General features: G+C 41.6%; 1 protein-coding gene across 2 annotated transcripts in view; it reads left to right on the top strand.

The window, feature by feature from the left end:
- Positions 1-20,257, top strand: part of asap3 (ArfGAP with SH3 domain, ankyrin repeat and PH domain 3) — a 43,431-nt gene that overhangs the window by 11,502 nt on the left and 11,672 nt on the right. For both annotated transcript variants that reach the window (XM_087780088.1, XM_087780089.1), the window contains exons 3-13: positions 374-519; positions 5,338-5,412; positions 7,715-7,764; positions 7,824-7,944; positions 8,571-8,656; positions 9,588-9,663; positions 10,156-10,242; positions 10,306-10,415; positions 18,120-18,189; positions 19,323-19,410; positions 19,976-20,024. In XM_087780088.1, the coding sequence (XP_087636214.1) occupies positions 374-519; positions 5,338-5,412; positions 7,715-7,764; positions 7,824-7,944; positions 8,571-8,656; positions 9,588-9,663; positions 10,156-10,242; positions 10,306-10,415; positions 18,120-18,189; positions 19,323-19,410; positions 19,976-20,024 (958 nt within the window). The remainder of the gene's footprint in view (positions 1-373; positions 520-5,337; positions 5,413-7,714; positions 7,765-7,823; positions 7,945-8,570; positions 8,657-9,587; positions 9,664-10,155; positions 10,243-10,305; positions 10,416-18,119; positions 18,190-19,322; positions 19,411-19,975; positions 20,025-20,257) is intronic.

The following is a 20,257-nucleotide window of genomic DNA, read 5'->3' on the forward strand; positions in this document are numbered from 1 at the left end:
ACGTGTGTGTTGTGTGTCGTGTGTCGTCACTGACGTGTGTGTTGTGTGTCGTGTGTCGTCACTGACGTGTGTGTTGTGTGTCGTGTGTCGTCACTGACGTGTGTGTTGTGTGTCGTGTGTCGTCACTGACGTGTGTGTTGTGTGTCGTGTGTCGTCACTGACGTGTGTGTTGTGTGTCGTGTGTCGTCACTGACGTGTGTGTTGTGTGTCGTGTGTCGTCACTGACGTGTGTGTTGTGTGTCGTGTGTCGTCACTGACATGTGTGTTGTGTGTCGTGTGTCGTCACTGACATGTGTGTTGTGTGTTGTGTGTCGTCACTGACATGTGTGTTGTGTGTTGTGTGTCGTCACTGACGTGTGTGTTGTGTGTTCAGGTCACGTGGAGAACAAGGAGACCTACATCGAGGTCCTGGAGAACCTCGGCAACAACCATCTGCTGCAGGACAACAACGAAGTCTCCACTGGGTTCCTGAACCTCGCCGTGTTCACCAGAGAAGTCACGGCTCTGCTGAAGAACCTGGTGAGAAGAACGTCTGTCCGGCTCGACCAGTTCCTTTGATAGAAACACGTTCAGTGAAACTGATGAATATATTTAGGATTTAAATGAGATTTAAATGGAAAATAAAAGTAAAGTCAAAATAATAATTAGTGAATAAATTAATAAAATAATTGACTTAAAAATATTATTAAATTAAACAATAAATTAAAAATGTAATCATTCAAATGATTAAATGAATGAAGTTTTTTTGATGTTTTTCTCTACATTTTTATTTTAATGATTTATTAACTTCCCTCATATAAAGAAATAAAAACTAAATAATGTAGTTTTTACTCTTAAAGGCTCGAAGGTCGAGAGAATCATGTCATGAGTTTATCTTCAGTGACGTCAGCAGAAGAACTGGAGCAACAGACCTTTCTTCTGCTGGACTTCATGTTGAAGCTTCTCATCGTTCAGTCGAACGTTTGTGTTTCTGTGTTCAGTTGTCGACGCACTAGTGTGTAGTTGTCGACGCACTAGTGTGTAGTTGTCGACGCACCAGTGTGTAGTTGTCGACGCACCAGTGTGTAGTTGTCGACGCACCAGTGTGTAGTTGTCGACGCACCAGTGTGTAGTTGTCGACGCACCAGTGTGTAGTTGTCGACGCACCAGTGTGTAGTTGTCGACGCACCAGCACCAGTGTGTAGTTGTCGACGCACCAGTGTGTATTTGTCGACGACGCACTAGTGTGTAGTTGTCGACGCACTAGTGTGTAGTTGTCGACGCACCAGTGTGTAGTTGTCGACGCACCAGTGTGTAGTTGTCGACGCACCAGTGTGTAGTTGTCGACGCACCAGTGTGTAGTTGTCGACGCACCAGTGTGTAGTTGTCGACGCACCAGTGTGTAGTTGTCGACGCACTATTGTGTAGTTGTCGACGCACTAGTGTGTAGTTGTCGACGCACCAGTGTGTAGTTGTCGACGCACTAGTGTGTAGTTGTCGACGCACTAGTGTGTAGTTGTCGACGCACTAGTGTGTAGTTGTCGACGCACCAGTGTGTAGTTGTAGACGCACCAGTGTGTAGTTGTCGACGCACTAGTGTGTTGTTGTCGACGCACTAGTGTGTAGTTGTTGACGCACCAGTGTGTAGTTGTCGACGCACCAGTGTGTAGTTGTCGACGCACCAGTGTGTAGTTGTCGACGCACTAGTGTGTAGTTGTCGACGCACTAGTGTGTAGTTGTCGACGCACTAGTGTGTAGTTGTCGACGCACTAGTGTGTAGTTGTCGACGCACTAGTGTGTAGTTGTCGATGCACCAGTGTGTAGTTGTCGACGCACCAGTGTGTAGTTGTCGACGCACCAGTGTGTAGTTGTCGACGCACCAGTGTGTAGTTGTCGACGCACCAGTGTGTAGTTGTCGACGCACCAGTGTGTAGTTGTCGACGCACCAGCACCAGTGTGTAGTTGTCGACGCACCAGTGTGTATTTGTCGACGACGCACTAGTGTGTAGTTGTCGACGCACTAGTGTGTAGTTGTCGACGCACCAGTGTGTAGTTGTCGACGCACCAGTGTGTAGTTGTCGACGCACCAGTGTGTAGTTGTCGACGCACCAGTGTGTAGTTGTCGACGCACCAGTGTGTAGTTGTCGACGCACCAGTGTGTAGTTGTCGACGCACCAGTGTGTAGTTGTCGACGCACTATTGTGTAGTTGTCGACGCACCAGTGTGTAGTTGTCGACGCACTAGTGTGTAGTTGTCGACGCACTAGTGTGTAGTTGTCGACGCACTAGTGTGTAGTTGTCGACGCACCAGTGTGTAGTTGTAGACGCACCAGTGTGTAGTTGTCGACGCACTAGTGTGTTGTTGTCGACGCACTAGTGTGTAGTTGTTGACGCACCAGTGTGTAGTTGTCGACGCACCAGTGTGTAGTTGTCGACGCACCAGTGTGTAGTTGTCGACGCACTAGTGTGTAGTTGTCGACGCACTAGTGTGTAGTTGTCGACGCACTAGTGTGTAGTTGTCGACGCACTAGTGTGTAGTTGTCGACGCACTAGTGTGTAGTTGTCGATGCACCAGTGTGTAGTTGTCGACGCACCAGTGTGTAGTTGTCGACGCACCAGTGTGTAGTTGTCGACGCACCAGTGTGTAGTTGTCGACGCACTAGTGTGTAGTTGTCGACGCACTAGTGTGTAGTTGTCGACGCACTAGTGTGTAGTTGTCGACGCACTAGTGTTCAGTTGTCGACGCACTAGTGTGTAGTTGTCGACGCACTAGTGTGTAGAGTCCAGGTCGTGTCAACACAACTGACGCAACAATATTTATCTTCTACACTCTTGTATCGAAGTGTATTTATTTCTAAACATCTTCTTATGGTTGATTTTAGAGACTTTTTTTACATTTTACATTTACATTATAACGATATATATCGAGTACTATATCACAGTATTATGTTGATATTCAACAGTACTATTTTGATTTTTGAAAGAATATTTTTATAAAATATCTTTTTGGTCCATTCTTTGGTCATCAAGTTTTTTTAATTGTAACTATTTAAGTTTTATTCATTAATATATCATCATATATTTTATCATGAGATTAATACATCGTATCGTGAAATTAATACATTTTATCGTGGGATTAATATATCGTATTGTGAAATTAATATATTGTATTGTGAGATTAATATATTGTATCGTGGGATTAATACATTGTATCGTGAGATTAATACATCCTATCGTGAGATTAATATATTGTATCGTGGGATTAATATATCGTATCGTGGGATTAATACATCGTATCGTGAGATTAATACATCGTATCGTGGGATTAATACATCGTATCGTGAGATTAATACATCGTATCGTGAGATTAATACATCGTATCGTGGGATTAATACATCGTATCGTGAGATTAATACATTGTATTGTGAGATTAATACACCGTATCGTGGGATTAATACATCGTATCGTGAGATTAATATATTGTATCGTGGGATTAATACATTGTATCGTGAGATTAATATATTGTATCGTGAGATTAATATATTGTATCGTGGGATTAATACATTGTATCGTGAGATTAATATATTGTATCGAGGGATTAATACATTGTATCGTGGGATTAATACATCGTATCGTGAGATTAATATATTGTATCGTGAGATTAATACATTGTATCGTGAGATTAATATATTGTATCGTGAGATTAATACATCGTATCGTGAGATTAATATATTGTATCGTGAGATTAATACATCGTATCGTGAGATTAATATATTGTATCGTGAGATTAATACATCGTATCGTGAGATTAATACATCGTATCGTGAGATTAATACATCGTATCGTGAGATGAATACATCGTATCGTGAGATTAATACATCGTATCGTGAAATTAATACATTTTATCGTGGGATTAATATATCGTATTGTGAAATTAATATATTGTATTGTGAGATTAATATATTGTATCGTGGGATTAATACATTGTATCGTGAGATTAATACATCCTATCGTGAGATTAATATATTGTATCGTGGGATTAATATATCGTATCGTGGGATTAATACATCGTATCGTGAGATTAATACATCGTATCGTGGGATTAATACATCGTATCGTGAGATTAATACATCGTATCGTGAGATTAATACATCGTATCGTGGGATTAATACATCGTATCGTGAGATTAATACATCGTATCGTGAGATTAATATATCGTATCGTGGGATTAATACATCGTATCGTGAGATTAATACATCGTATCGTGAGATGAATATATTGTATCGTGAGATTAATATATTGTATCGTGAGATTAATATATTGTATCGTGGGATTAATACATTGTATCGTGAGATTAATACATTGTATCACGAGATTAATACATTGTATTGTGAGATTAATACACCGTATCGTGGGATTAATACATCGTATCGTGAGATTAATATATTGTATCGTGGGATTAATACATTGTATCGTGAGATTAATATATTGTATCGTGAGATTAATATATTGTATCGTGGGATTAATACATTGTATCGTGAGATTAATATATTGTATCGAGGGATTAATACATTGTATCGTGGGATTAATACATCGTATCGTGAGATTAATATATTGTATCGTGAGATTAATACATCGTATCGTGAGATTAATATATTGTATCGTGAGATTAATACATCGTATCGTGAGATTAATATATTGTATCGTGAGATTAATACATCGTATCGTGAGATTAATATATTGTATCGTGAGATTAATACATCGTATCGTGAGATTAATACATCGTATCGTGAGATTAATACATCGTATCGTGAGATGAATACATCGTATCGTGAGATTAATACATCGTATCGTGGGATTAATACATCGTATCGTGAGATTAATACATCGTATCGTGAGATTAATACATCGTATCGTGAGATTAATATATTGTATCGTGAGATTAATACATCGTATCGTGGGATTAATACATCGTATCGTGAGATTAATACATCGTATCGTGAGATGAATACATCGTATCGTGAGATTAATACATCGTATCGTGGGATTAATACATCGTATCGTGAGATTAATACATCGTATCGTGAGATTAATACATCGTATCGTGGGATTAATACATCGTATCATGAGATTAATACACCGTATCATGAGATTAGTACATCATATCGTGAGATTAGTACATCGTATCACATGAATCATTTCATGACTTGAATCTTCAAACACAGATGTTTCTAAGAACGAATCTCACTTTATTTCCTTTGTTCACAAACGTAACAGATTAAGTTTAAAATACACTCAAGAGCACGAGGATCAAAGAGACGAACAGCAGGAACTCAACTTGTTCATTTGTTTGCTTCAGGTGCAGAATCTCAACAACATCATGGCGTTTCCTCTGGAGAACGTGCTGAAGACTGAACTCCGTGACAGTCGACTGGTGAGTGACGACTTCTTCTTCTACTTCTAACTACTTCTAACTTCTTACTATCCAGTTACTGTCACGTTAATATCCAGTTACTGTCACATTACTATCCAATTACTGTTGCGTTACTATCCAGTTACTGTCGCGTTACTATCCAGTTACTGTCGCGTTACTATCCAGTTACTGTCACGTTACTGTCGCGTTACTATCCAGTTACTGTCACGTTACTGTCCAGTTACTGTCACGCTACTATCCAGTTACTGTCGCGTTACTATCCAGTTACTGTCACGCTACTATCCAGTTACTGTCACATTACTATCCAATTAATGTTGCGTTACTATCCAGTTACTGTCGCGTTACTATCCAGTTACTGTCGCGTTACTGTCGCGTTACTATCCAGTTACTATCCAGTTACTGTCGCGTTACTGTCGCGTTACTGTCGCGTTACTGTCGCGTTACTGTCGCGTTACTGTCGCGTTACTGTCGCGTTACTGTCGCGTTACTATCCAGTTACTATCCAGTTACTGCCGCGTTACTGTCCAGTTACTGTCGCGATACTGTCCAGTTACTGTCGCGATACTGTCCAGTTACTGTCGCGTTACTGTCGCATTACTGTCGCGTTACTGTCGCGTTACTGTCGCGTTACTATCCAGTTACTGTCGCGTTACTGTCGCGATACTGTCGCGATACTGTCGCGATACTGTCCAGTTACTGTCGTGTTACTGTCGCGTTACTGTCGCGTTACTATCCAGTTACTATCCAGTTACTGCCGCGTTACTGTCCAGTTACTGTCGCGTTACTATCCAGTTACTGTCGCGTTACTGTCGCGTTACTGTCGCGTTACTGTCGCGTTACTGTCGCGTTACTGTCGCGTTACTGTCGCGTTACTGTCGCGTTACTGTCGCGTTACTATCCAGTTACTGTCGCGTTACTGTCGCGTTACTGTCGCGTTACTGTCGCGTTACTGTCGCGTTACTATCCAGTTACTATCCAGTTACTGTCGCGTTACTGTCGCGTTACTGTCGCGTTACTGTCGCGTTACTGTCGCGTTACAGTCGCGTTACTGTCGCGTTACTATCCAGTTACTATCTAGTTACTGCCGCGTTACTGTCCAGTTACTGTCCAGTTACTGTCCAGTTACTGTCGCGATACTGTCGCGATACTGTCGCGATACTGTCGCGTTACTATCCAGTTACTGTCGCGTTACTATCCAGTTACTATCTAGTTACTGCCGCGTTACTGTCCAGTTACTGTCCAGTTACTGTCCAGTTACTGTCGCGATACTGTCGCGATACTGTCGCGATACTGTCGCGATACTGTCGCGTTACTATCCAGTTACTGTCGCGTTACTATCCAGTTACTGTCGCGTTACTGTCGCGTTACTGTCGCGTTACTGTCGCGTTACTATCCAGTTACTGTCGCGATACTGTCGCGATACTGTCGCGATACTGTCGCGTTACTGTCGCGTTACTGTCGCGTTACTGTCGCGTTACTGTCGCGTTACTATCCAGTTACTGTCGCGATACTGTCGCGATACTGTCGCGTTACTGTCGCGTTACTGTCGCGTTACTGTCGCGTTACAGTCGCGTTACTGTCGCGTTACTGTCGCGTTACTGTCGCGTTACTGTCGCGTTACTGTCGCGTTACTGTCGCGTTACAGTCGCGTTACTGTCGCGTTACTATTCAGTTACTATCCAGTTACTGCCGCGTAACTCTCCAGTTACTGCCGCGTTACTCTCCAGTTACTGCCGCGTTACTGTCCAGTTAATGTCGCGTTACTATCCAGTTACTGTCGCGTTACTGTCGCGTTACTGTCGCGTTACTGTCGCGTTACTGTCGCGTTACTGTCGCGTTACTGTCGCGTTACTGTCGCGTTACTATCCAGTTACTGTCGCGTTACTGTCGCGTTACGTTACTGTCGCGTTACTGTCGCGTTACTGTCGCGTTACTGTCGCGTTACTGTCGCGTTACTGTCGCGTTACTGTCGCGTTACTATCCAGTTACTGCCGCATTATATTCGTGTTACAATCGTGTCACATTTGTGTTACTGTCGCCAAACAGCCGCCAAACAGTCGCGTTACTGTCATGATGCACACAGAAAAAACCCAAATGTATTTATTTAAAGATCCTTCTGTGTAAATATCAGAACTGTAGTCACTGGAGTATGTTCAGCTGCACTTTAGGACAAAGGATCAGATCTGGATCCAAGAATAAAACCCAACACGTTCCTCAGCAGATGTTTTGTTTCCACAGCTGTGAGAGAAACGCTGAGTGTTGAACTTTGAACCTTGTTTTCAATGGTTTGTCTGGTCCTCAGGAGCTGAAGAAACAGATGGAGCGCAGCTGGAAGGAGTACGACGTGAAGATGTAAGTCACCGTCTCACAGCGTCCTTCACGACTCGAGATAAATCACTGATCCTCCTCAGAGCCAAGCTGGAGAAGGAGCGCAAGGACAAGAGTCGGCAGCTGATCCGGAGCGAGGGAGGATCGGATCCGGGCGAGGACATGGAGCGAGAGAGGAGGAGCTTCCAGCTGCAGATGTGTGAGGTGAGTCAGAAGAACCTCAAGAACCTCAGACTGACCTCCAACATTTCGTCCACGAGTCCATCCACGAGTCTCAGGATCAAGCATCAGTTCTGACTTGCAGCTGCTGAGGTCAACTAACTAGTGACACTAGTATGACCTCAGACTAAACTCACCTGAAGAAACTCTGGCGATCAATGATGTGATGACAATAATAGAATCAATAACTTTATTGATCATCTCAGTCCAACACGCACCATCACCAAGTTACTGTTGGTGTAGTTTATGTTTAAGTCAATAAAAGTGATGTTGACAATAAGAGAAGAATCTTATGTTTGTTTCTGTCGTAACACTTTCAGTTTCGACTTCGTTCTGAGTTCAAGGTCGTTAAGGTCATAAACTGCTATGATGTCACAACAGTTTCAAACAGTAGAACATAAATGTCATGAGATACGAACGCTTTGACGTCAGGTTTACATGTTTAAAAATGAATCCGTTCTTAATGCTGTTGAAAAGATAACGACACATTTATTATTTACATTCAACACGTGAGTGAAAATCTTTAATGATTGATTTATAACGTCGTTAAAGTCATGAAACATTAAACACTCGTTCAGACGATGAACGTTGACTGACGCGTGTCGTTCCAGTATCTTCTGAAGATCCAGGAGCTGAAGGTGCGACAAGGACCTGATCTTCTGCAGAGTCTCATCAAGTACTTCCAGGCTCAGCTCAGGTCAGTGTCTGCAAGTTAATCATTGACTAGTTATAGGTTAGTGAGGTAACTTCTGTGTTACACACTTGTTGTTGTTGTGTTGCTACACACTTGTTGTTGTGTTGTTGTTACACACTTGTTGTTGTTGTGTTGCTACACACTTGTTGTTGTGTTGTTGTTACACACTTGTTGTTGTTGTGTTGCTACACACTTGTTGTTGTGTTGTTGTTACACACTTGTTGTTGTTGTGTTGCTACACACTTGTTATTGTGTTGTTGTTACGCACTTGTTATTGTGTTGTTGTTACGTACTTGTTATTGTGTTGTTGTTACGCACTTGTTATTGTGTTGTTGTTACACACTTGTTATTGTGTTGTTGTTACACACTTGTTGTTGTTGTTGTTGTTACACACTTGTTGTTGTGTTGTTGTTACACACTTGTTATTGTGTTGTTTTTACGCACTTGTTATTGTGTTGTTGTTACGCACTTGTTATTGTGTTGTTGTTACGCACTTGTTGTTGTGTTGTCGTTACGCACTTGTTATTGTGTTGTTGTTACGCACTTGTTATTGTGTTGTTGTTACGCACTTGTTGTTGTGTTGTTGTTACGCACTTGTTATTGTGTTGTTGTTACGCACTTGTTATTGTGTTGTTGTTACGCACTTGTTATTGTGTTGTTGTTACGCACTTGTTATTGTGTTGTTGTTACACACTTGTTATTGTGTTGTTGTTACGCACTTGTTATTGTGTTGTTGTTACGCACTTGTTATTGTGTTGTTGTTACGCACTTGTTATTGTGTTGTTGTTACGCACTTGTTATTGTGTTGTTGTTACGCACTTGTTATTGTGTTGTTGTTACGCACTTGTTATTGTGTTGTTGTTACACACTTGTTATTGTGTTGTTGTTACACACTTGTTATTGTGTTGTTGTTACACACTCGTTCTTCCTCCAGTTTCTTCCAGGACGGACTCAAAGCTGCAGAGAATCTGACTCCGTTCATCGAGAAACTGGCCTCTTCTGTTCACACGGTAACGAGTCTTCGTTCCTTCGAAGGATTCAAGACAAGAACATGTTTTAAATGTCAAACAGCACAAGTTACAACATCAACCAATGAGACGCTTTCTTTGTCATTAGCTCCGCCCACTGAGTGGAGCACGAAGAGATGTGATTGGATGAGACGTGTGTCAATCAAAACAGCTGATTTGAAGATGAAAGTCATGAAATGAAGAAGTGAACGGAAAACAAAAATAAAAAAACACCAAAAACATCAAAAGAATGTGAAGAAAAAATAAATTCCATAAAAATAGAGAAAGAAAATGATCATGAAAACCAGAAATAAAGTTTAGAAGAAAAAAAGAACAAAATTCCTTAAAACATGTTGATTCACCGACACACTTTACTTTTATCACTATTTTCCTGCCTGGACCCTCAACCTGAGGCAGAAGGTTCAGGGACGACCCAGGTCTGCTTCAGAGTCTCTGAGGGTTCCGGGTCTGACTCCGCCTCCGTGTTGTGTTCAGGTGCGCTCGGACCAGGACGAGGAGGTGAAGCAGCTCACGCAGCTGCGCGACTCTCTGCGGCTGCTGCTGCAGGTGGACGGCAAAGAGGTGAGGCGGCGAGAGACGGCGAGGAGGTCCTGGTCTTGACGTCTGATGGTCTCTCTGTGGCAGGAGTACCTGAACCGGAAGAACTCGGGGAGCGGGTACAGCATCCACCAGCCTCAGGGCAACAAGAAGTACGGAACCGAGAAGTCTGGCTTCCTGCTGAAGAAGAGCGACGGGTGAGAGAACATGTGGCATGGTTTGAAGTTCATGCTGGAGTCAGAGAAGATTGAAACTCATGCTGGAGTCAGAGAAGATAGAAACTCATGCTGGAGTCAGAGAAGATAGAAGCTCATGCTGGAGTCAGAGAAGATATAAACTCATGCTGGAGTCAGAGAAGATATAAACTCATGCTGGAGTCAGAGAAGATATAAACTCATGCTGGAGTCAGAGAAGATAGAAACTCATGCTGGAGTCAGAGAAGATATAAACTCATGCTGGAGTCAGAGAAGATATAAAGTCATGCTGGAGTCAGAGAAGATAGAAACTCATGCTGGAGTCAGAGAAGATATAAACTCATGCTGGAGTCAGAGAAGATATAAACTCATGCTGGAGTCAGAGAAGATATAAACTCATGCTGGAGTCAGAGAAGATAGAAGCTCATGCTGGAGTCAGAGAAGATATAAACTCATGCTGGAGTCAGAGAAGATAGAAACTCATGCTGGAGTCAGAGAAGATATAAACTCATGCTGGAGTCAGAGAAGATATAAACTCATGCTGGAGTCAGAGAAGATATAAACTCATGCTGGAGTCAGAGAAGATATAAACTCATGCTGGAGTCAGAGAAGATAAGATAGAAAGTCATGCTGGAGTCAGAGAAGATAGAAACTCATGCTGGAGTCAGAGAAGATAGAAACTCATGCTGGAGTCAGAGAAGATATAAACTCATGCTGGAGTCAGAGAAGATATAAACTCATGCTGGAGTCAGAGAAGATAGAAACTCATGCTGGAGTCAGAGAAGATATAAACTCATGCTGGAGTCAGAGAAGATAGAAACTCATGCTGGAGTCAGAGAAGATATAAACTCATGCTGGAGTCAGAGAAGATATAAACTCATGCTGGAGTCAGAGAAGATAGAAACTCATGCTGGAGTCAGAGAAGATATAAACTCATGCTGGAGTCAGAGAAGATATAAACTCATGCTGGAGTCAGAGAAGATATAAACTCATGCTGGAGTCAGAGAAGATATAAACTCATGCTGGAGTCAGAGAAGATAAGATAGAAAGTCATGCTGGAGTCAGAGAAGATAGAAACTCATGCTGGAGTCAGAGAAGATAGAAACTCATGCTGGAGTCAGAGAAGATATAAACTCATGCTGGAGTCAGAGAAGATATAAACTCATGCTGGAGTCAGAGAAGATATAAACTCATGCTGGAGTCAGAGAAGATATAAACTCATGCTGGAGTCAGAGAAGATAGAAACTCATGCTGGAGTCAGAGAAGATAGAAACTCATGCTGGAGTCAGAGAAGATAGAAGCTCATGCTGGAGTCAGAGAAGATAGAAACTCATGCTGGAGTCAGAGAAGATAGAAACTCATGCTGGAGTCAGAGAAGATAGAAACTCATGCTGGAGTCAGAGAAGATATAAACTCATGCTGGAGTCAGAGAAGATATAAACTCATGCTGGAGTCAGAGAAGATAGAAACTCATGCTGGAGTCAGAGAAGATAGAAACTCATGCTGGAGTCAGAGAAGATAGAAACTCATGCTGGAGTCAGAGAAGATAGAAACTCATGCTGGAGTCAGAGAAGATAGAAACTCATGCTGGAGTCAGAGAAGATAGAAACTCATGCTGGAGTCAGAGAAGATATAAACTCATGCTGGAGTCAGAGAAGATATAAACTCATGCTGGAATCAGAGAAGATAGAAACTCATGCTGGAATCAGAGAAGATAGAAACTCATGCTGGAGTCAGAGAAGATAGAAACTCATGCTGGAGTCAGAGAAGATATAAACTCATGCTGGAGTCAGAGAAGATATAAACTCATGCTGGAGTCAGAGAAGATATAAACTCATGCTGGAGTCAGAGAAGATAGAAACTCATGCTGGAGTCAGAGAAGATATAAACTCATGCTGGAGTCAGAGAAGATATAAACTCATGCTGGAATCAGAGAAGATAGAAACTCATGCTGGAGTCAGAGAAGATAGAAACTCATGCTGGAATCAGAGAAGATAGAAACTCATGCTGGAGTCAGAGAAGATAGAAACTCATGCTGGAGTCAGAGAAGATATAAACTCATGCTGGAGTCAGAGAAGATAGAAACTCATGCTGGAGTCAGAGAAGATATAAACTCATGCTGGAATCAGAGAAGATAAGATATAAACTCATGCTGGAGTCAGAGAAGATATAAACTCATGCTGGAATCAGAGAAGATAGAAACTCATGCTGGAGTCAGAGAAGATATAAACTCATGCTGGAGTCAGAGAAGATAGAAACTCATGCTGGAGTCAGAGAAGATAGAAACTCATGCTGGAGTCAGAGAAGATAGAAACTCATGCTGGAGTCAGAGAAGATATAAACTCATGCTGGAGTCAGAGAAGATATAAAGTCATGCTGGAGTCAGAGAAGATATAAAGTCATGCTGGAGTCAGAGAAGATAGAAACTCATGCTGGAATCAGAGAAGATAGAAACTCATGCTGGAGTCAGAGAAGATAGAAACTCATGCTGGAGTCAGAGAAGATAGAAACTCATGCTGGAGTCAGAGAAGATAGAAACTCATGCTGGAATCAGAGAAGATAGAAACTCATGCTGGAGTCAGAGAAGATATAAACTCATGCTGGAGTCAGAGAATATATAAACTCATGCTGGAGTCAGAGAAGATAGAAACTCATGCTGGAATCAGAGAAGATAGAAACTCATGCTGGAGTCAGAGAAGATAGAAACTCATGCTGGAGTCAGAGAAGATATAAACTCATGCTGGAGTCAGAGAAGATATAAACTCATGCTGGAGTCAGAGAAGATATAAACTCATGCTGGAGTCAGAGAAGATATAAACTCATGCTGGAGTCAGAGAAGATAGAAACTCATGCTGGAGTCAGAGAAGATATAAACTCATGCTGGAATCAGAGAAGATAAGATATAAACTCATGCTGGAGTCAGAGAAGATATAAACTCATGCTGGAATCAGAGAAGATAGAAACTCATGCTGGAGTCAGAGAAGATATAAACTCATGCTGGAGTCAGAGAAGATAGAAACTCATGCTGGAGTCAGAGAAGATAGAAACTCATGCTGGAGTCAGAGAAGATAGAAACTCATGCTGGAGTCAGAGAAGATATAAACTCATGCTGGAGTCAGAGAAGATATAAAGTCATGCTGGAGTCAGAGAAGATATAAAGTCATGCTGGAGTCAGAGAAGATAGAAACTCATGCTGGAGTCAGAGAAGATAGAAACTCATGCTGGAGTCAGAGAAGATAGAAACTCATGCTGGAGTCAGAGAAGATATAAACTCATGCTGGAGTCAGAGAAGATAGAAAGTCATGCTGGAGTCAGAGAAGATATAAAGTCATGCTGGAGTCAGAGAAGATAGAAACTCATGCTGGAGTCAGAGAAGATATAAAGTCATGCTGGAGTCAGAGAAGATATAAAGTCATGCTGGAGTCAGAGAAGATATAAAGTCATGCTGGAGTCAGAGAAGATATAAAGTCATGCTGGAGTCAGAGAAGATATAAAGTCATGCTGGAGTCAGAGAAGATATAAACTCATGCTGGAGTCAGAGAAGATATAAACTCATGCTGGAGTCAGAGAAGATAGAAACTCATGCTGGAGTCAGAGAAGATAGAAACTCATGCTGGAGTCAGAGAAGATAGAAACTCATGCTGGAGTCAGAGAAGATAGAAACTCATGCTGGAGTCAGAGAAGATATAAACTCATGCTGGAGTCAGAGAAGATAGAAACTCATGCTGGAGTCAGAGAAGATATAAACTCATGCTGGAGTCAGAGAAGATAGAAACTCATGCTGGAGTCAGAGAAGATATAAACTCATGCTGGAGTCAGAGAAGATGTAAAGTCATGCTGGAGTCAGAGAAGATATAAACTCATGCTGGAGTCAGAGAAGATATAAACTCATGCTGGAGTCAGAGAAGATGTAAAGTCATGCTGGAGTCAGAGAAGATTGAAACTCATGCTGGAGTCAGAGAAGATATAAACTCATGCTGGAGTCAGAGAAGATTGAAGCTCATGCTGGAGTCAGAGAAGATATAAACTCATGCTGGAGTCAGAGAAGATTGAAGCTCATGCTGGAGTCAGAGAAGATAGAAAGTCATGCTGGAGTCAGAGAAGATGAGATAGAAAGTCATGCTGGAGTCAGAGAAGATGAGATAGAAAGTCATGCTGGAGTCAGAGAAGATAGAAAGTCATGCTGGAGTCAGAGAAGATATAAACTCATGCTGGAGTCAGAGAAGATAGAAACTCATGCTGGAGTCAGAGAAGATAGAAACTCATGCTGGAGTCAGAGAAGATAGAAACTCATGCTGGAGTCAGAGAAGATTGAAGCTCATGCTGGAGTCAGAGAAGATATAAACTCATGCTGGAGTCAGAGAAGATGTAAAGTCATGCTGGAGTCAGAGAAGATATAAACTCATGCTGGAGTCAGAGAAGATAGAAACTCATGCTGGAGTCAGAGAAGATAGAAAGTCATGCTGGAGTCAGAGAAGATAGAAACTCATGCTGGAGTCAGAGAAGATAGAAAGTCATGCTGGAGTCAGAGAAGATAGAAACTCATGCTGGAGTCAGAGAAGATAGAAAGTCATGCTGGAGTCAGAGAAGATAGAAACTCATGCTGGAGTCAGAGAAGATACAAACTCATGCTGGAGTCAGAGAAGATAGAAAGTCATGCTGGAGTCAGAGAAGATATAAACTCATGCTGGAGTCAGAGAAGATATAAACTCATGCTGGAGTCAGAGAAGATAGAAACTCATGCTGGAGTCAGAGAAGATATAAACTCATGCTGGAGTCAGAGAAGATAGAAACTCATGCTGGAGTCAGAGAAGATAGAAACTCATGCTGGAGTCAGAGAAGATAGAAACTCATGCTGGAGTCAGAGAAGATATAAACTCATGCTGGAGTCAGAGAAGATGAGATAGAAAGTCATGCTGGAGTCAGAGAAGATATAAACTCATGCTGGAGTCAGAGAAGATAGAAACTCATGCTGGAGTCAGAGAAGATATAAACTCATGCTGGAGTCAGATAAGATAGAAACTCATGCTGGAGTCAGAGAAGATATAAACTCATGCTGGAGTCAGAGAAGATTGAAGCTCATGCTGGAGTCAGAGAAGATAGAAACTCATGCTGGAGTCAGAGAAGATTGAAGCTCATGCTGGAGTCAGAGAAGATATAAACTCATGCTGGAGTCAGAGAAGATGTAAAGTCATGCTGGAGTCAGAGAAGATTGAAGCTCATGCTGGAGTCAGAGAAGATATAAACTCATGCTGGAGTCAGAGAAGATTGAAGCTCATGCTGGAGTCAGAGAAGATATAAACTCATGCTGGAGTCAGAGAAGATTGAAGCTCATGCTGGAGTCAGAGAAGATAGAAACTCATGCTGGAGTCAGAGAAGATTGAAGCTCATGCTGGAGTCAGAGAAGATATAAACTCATGCTGGAGTCAGAGAAGATAGAAACTCATGCTGGAGTCAGAGAAGATTGAAGCTCATGCTGGAGTCAGAGAAGATATAAACTCATGCTGGAGTCAGAGAAGATAGAAACTCATGCTGGAGTCAGAGAAGATTGAAGCTCATGCTGGAGTCAGAGAAGATATAAACTCATGCTGGAGTCAGAGAAGATATAAACTCATGCTGGAGTCAGAGAAGATAGAAACTCATGCTGGAGTCAGAGAAGATATAAACTCATGCTGGAGTCAGAGAAGATATAAACTCATGCTGGAGTCAGAGAAGATTGAAGCTCATGCTGGAGTCAGAGAAGATGTAAAGTCATGCTGGAGTCAGAGAAGATTGAAACTCATGCTGGAGTCAGAGAAGATATAAACTCATGCTGGAGTCAGAGAAGATTGAAGCTCATGCTGGAGTCAGAGAAGATATAAACTCATGCTGGAGTCAGAGAAGATTGAAGCTCATGCTGGAGTCAGAGAAGATAGAAAGTCATGCTGGAGTCAGAGAAGATGAGATAGAAAGTCATGCTGGAGTCAGAGAAGATGAGATAGAAAGTCATGCTGGAGTCAGAGAAGATATAAACTCATGCTGGAGTCAGAGAAGATAGAAAGTCATGCTGGAGTCAGAGAAGATAGAAAGTCATGCTGGAGTCAGAGAAGATATAAACTCATGCTGGAGTCAGAGAAGATAGAAAGTCATGCTGGAGTCAGAGAAGATAGAAACTCATGCTGGAGTCAGAGAAGATAGAAGCTCATGCTGGAGTCAGAGAAGATAGAAACTCATGCTGGAGTCAGAGAAGATAGAAAGTCATGCTGGAGTCAGAGAAGATAGAAAGTCATGCTGGAGTCAGAGAAGATATAAACTCATGCTGGAGTCAGAGAAGATAGAAAGTCATGCTGGAGTCAGAGAAGATAGAAAGTCATGCTGGAGTCAGAGAAGATATAAACTCATGCTGGAGTCAGAGAAGATAGAAAGTCATGCTGGAGTCAGAGAAGATAGAAACTCATGCTGGAGTCAGAGAAGATAGAAGCTCATGCTGGAGTCAGAGAAGATAGAAACTCATGCTGGAGTCAGAGAAGATAGAAAGTCATGCTGGAGTCAGAGAAGATAGAAAGTCATGCTGGAGTCAGAGAAGATATAAACTCATGCTGGAGTCAGAGAAGATAGAAAGTCATGCTGGAGTCAGAGAAGATAGAAACTCATGCTGGAGTCAGAGAAGATAGAAGCTCATGCTGGAGTCAGAGAAGATAGAAACTCATGCTGGAGTCAGAGAAGATAGAAAGTCATGCTGGAGTCAGAGAAGATAGAAACTCATGCTGGAGTCAGAGAAGATATAAACTCATGCTGGAGTCAGAGAAGATAGAAACTCATGCTGGAGTCAGAGAAGATAGAAAGTCATGCTGGAGTCAGAGAAGATAGAAACTCATGCTGGAGTCAGAGAAGATATAAACTCATGCTGGAGTCAGAGAAGATAGAAAGTCATGCTGGAGTCAGAGAAGATATAAACTCATGCTGGAGTCAGAGAAGATAGAAAGTCATGCTGGAGTCAGAGAAGATTGAAGCTCATGCTGGAGTCAGAGAAGATAGAAACTCATGCTGGAGTCAGAGAAGATAGAAACTCATGCTGGAGTCAGAGAAGATAGAAACTCATGCTGGAGTCAGAGAAGATAGAAACTCATGCTGGAGTCAGAGAAGATAGAAGCTCATGCTGGAGTCAGAGAAGATATAAACTCATGCTGGAGTCAGAGAAGATGAGATAGAAAGTCATGCTGGAGTCAGAGAAGATATAAACTCATGCTGGAGTCAGAGAAGATGAGATAGAAACTCATGCTGGAATCAGAGAAGATAAGATATAAACTCATGCTGGAGTCAGAGAAGATAAGATAGAAACTTGTAACAAGGTTGAGATGATTCTGAGGAGAAGTCTAAGTGTCTCCAGCTGCTCCTCGTCACTTAGACTCGGGGCCTCAGAGGTTCTTGAGTGAGAGAGGATGTGGTTCAGCGAGTCTTCATGAAGATGAAGTGAACCTTGTCTGTGGTTCAGCGAGTCTTGCTCAAGGGCACTGATGCTCTCCAGACTCATGAAGATGAAGTGAACCTTGTCTGTGGTTCAGCGAGTCTTGCTCAAGGGCACTGATGCTCTCCAGACTCATGAAGATGAAGTGAACCTTGTCTGTGGTTCAGCGAGTCTTGCTCAAGGGCACTGATGCTCTCCAGACTCATGAAGATGAAGTGAACCTTGTCTGTGGTTCAGTGATGATGATGAAACTCTTGCAGGATCAGGAAGGTTTGGCAGAAGAGGAAGTGTGGAGTCAAGTTCGGCTGCTTGACCATCTCGCACAGCACGGTGAGAACCTTCATGAAACTTCATGAACCTTCATGACCACGACCTTCTGAACCTTCATGAAACTTCATGAACCTTCCTGACTACGACCTTCTGAACCTTCATGAACCTTCATTAATAATAATACAAATAAATAAATTAACCTTCATGAACCTTCATGAAACTTCATGAACCTTCATGACCACGACCTTCTGAACCTTCATGAAACTTCATGAACCTTCATGACCACGACCTTCTGAACCTTCATGAAACTTCATGAACCTTCATGAACCTTCATGAACCTTCATGAACCTTCATGAACCTTCATGAACCTTCATGAACCTTCATGAACCTTCATGAACCTTCATGACTACGGCCTTCTGAACCTTCATGAACCTTCATTAATAATAATACAAATAAATAAATTAACCTTCATGAACCTTCTTGACCACGACCTTCTGAACATTCATGAACCTTCTGAACCTTCATGAACCTTCATTAATAATAATAAAAATAAATAAATTAACCTTCATGAACCTTCTTGAACCTTCTTGACCACGACCTTCTGAACATTCATGAACCTTCATGACCACAACCTTCTGAACCTTCATGAACCTTCATGACCATGACGACGTCTCTGAACCTTCATGAACCTTCATGACCACGGTGACGTCTCTGAACCTTCATGAACCTTCATGAACCTTCATGAACCTTCATGACCACGACGACGTCTCTGAACCTTCATGAACCTTCATGAACCTTCATGAACCTTCATGAACCTTCATGACCACGACGACGTCTCTGAACCTTCATGAACCTTCATGACCACGACGACGTCTCTGAACCTTCATGAACCTTCATGAACCTTCATGAACCTTCATGAACCTTCATGACCACGACGATGTCTCTGAACCTTCATGAACCTTCATGAACCTTCATGACCACGACGACGTCTCTGAACCTTCATGAACCTTCATGAACCTTCATGACCACGACGACGTCTCTGAACCTTCATGAACCTTCATGACCACGACGACGTCTCTGAACCTTTATGAACCTTCATGAACCTTCATGAAGGTTCATGACCACAACCTTCTGAACTTTCATGAACCTTCATGACCACGACGATGTCTCTGAACCTTCATATGTTCCTGCAGATCAATCGACCGCCCGCCAAGCTGAACCTCCTGACCTGTCAGGTGCGACCCAACCCTGAGGACCGGAGGACCTTTGACCTGGTCACCCGTACGTTCCTTCCTGACCTTTGACCTCCAGATTTGTTCTCACAAAACACTCGAGGCTGAAACAAATAAGTTGGAGATTAAACTAATATGTTTATATCTTTATTATGTTTATTTTGTTTATTATGTTTATTATGTTTATTTTGTTTATTATGTTTATTATGTTTATTATGTTTATTATGTTTATTTTGTTTATTATGTTTATTATGTTATGTTTATTCTGTTTATTATGTTTATTATGTTTATTATGTTTATTTTGTTTATTATGTTTATTATGTTTATTATGTTTATTATGTTATGTTTATTCTGTTTATTCTGTTTATTCTGTTTATTCTGTTTATTCTGTTTATTCTGTTTATTATGTTTATTATGTATTTTTGATTAATTATAAACTTAATAAACATAATAAACTTAATAAACATGTTTACATGTCAAATGTTAACATGAGATCAATCATTAACTAGTTTAATTGAATGTATATCATCAGGAAACAGTATTTTCTCTTCATAAATCAGTGAATATTCAACAGTCGTGGTCAGTGGTCTTCAGAGCTTCTCTTGTCTCCTCAGATAACCGGACGTATCGTTTCCAGGCCGAGGACGAGCAGGAATGTTTGATGTGAGTTTATCATGTTTTATGTTTTCATGAACAAGAAGCGACACGTTACTGAAGCTGTTGCTGCGTCACGAACATGATCCAGAAACGATGTTTGTTTAGTTTCTGTGTTTGGTTTTTATGAGCAGAAACCAAAAGAATCTACAAGAACATCAACTGTTGTTAGATGTTGTTTTGTTGTGACATTGTAGTGATGTTGTAGTGATGTTGAGTTGTTGTGATGTTGAGTTGTTGTG

This window comes from Callionymus lyra, chromosome 18 (genome assembly GCF_982586985.1).
Source record: "Callionymus lyra chromosome 18, fCalLyr1.hap1.1, whole genome shotgun sequence".
Lineage (NCBI taxonomy): Eukaryota > Metazoa > Chordata > Actinopteri > Syngnathiformes > Callionymidae > Callionymus > Callionymus lyra.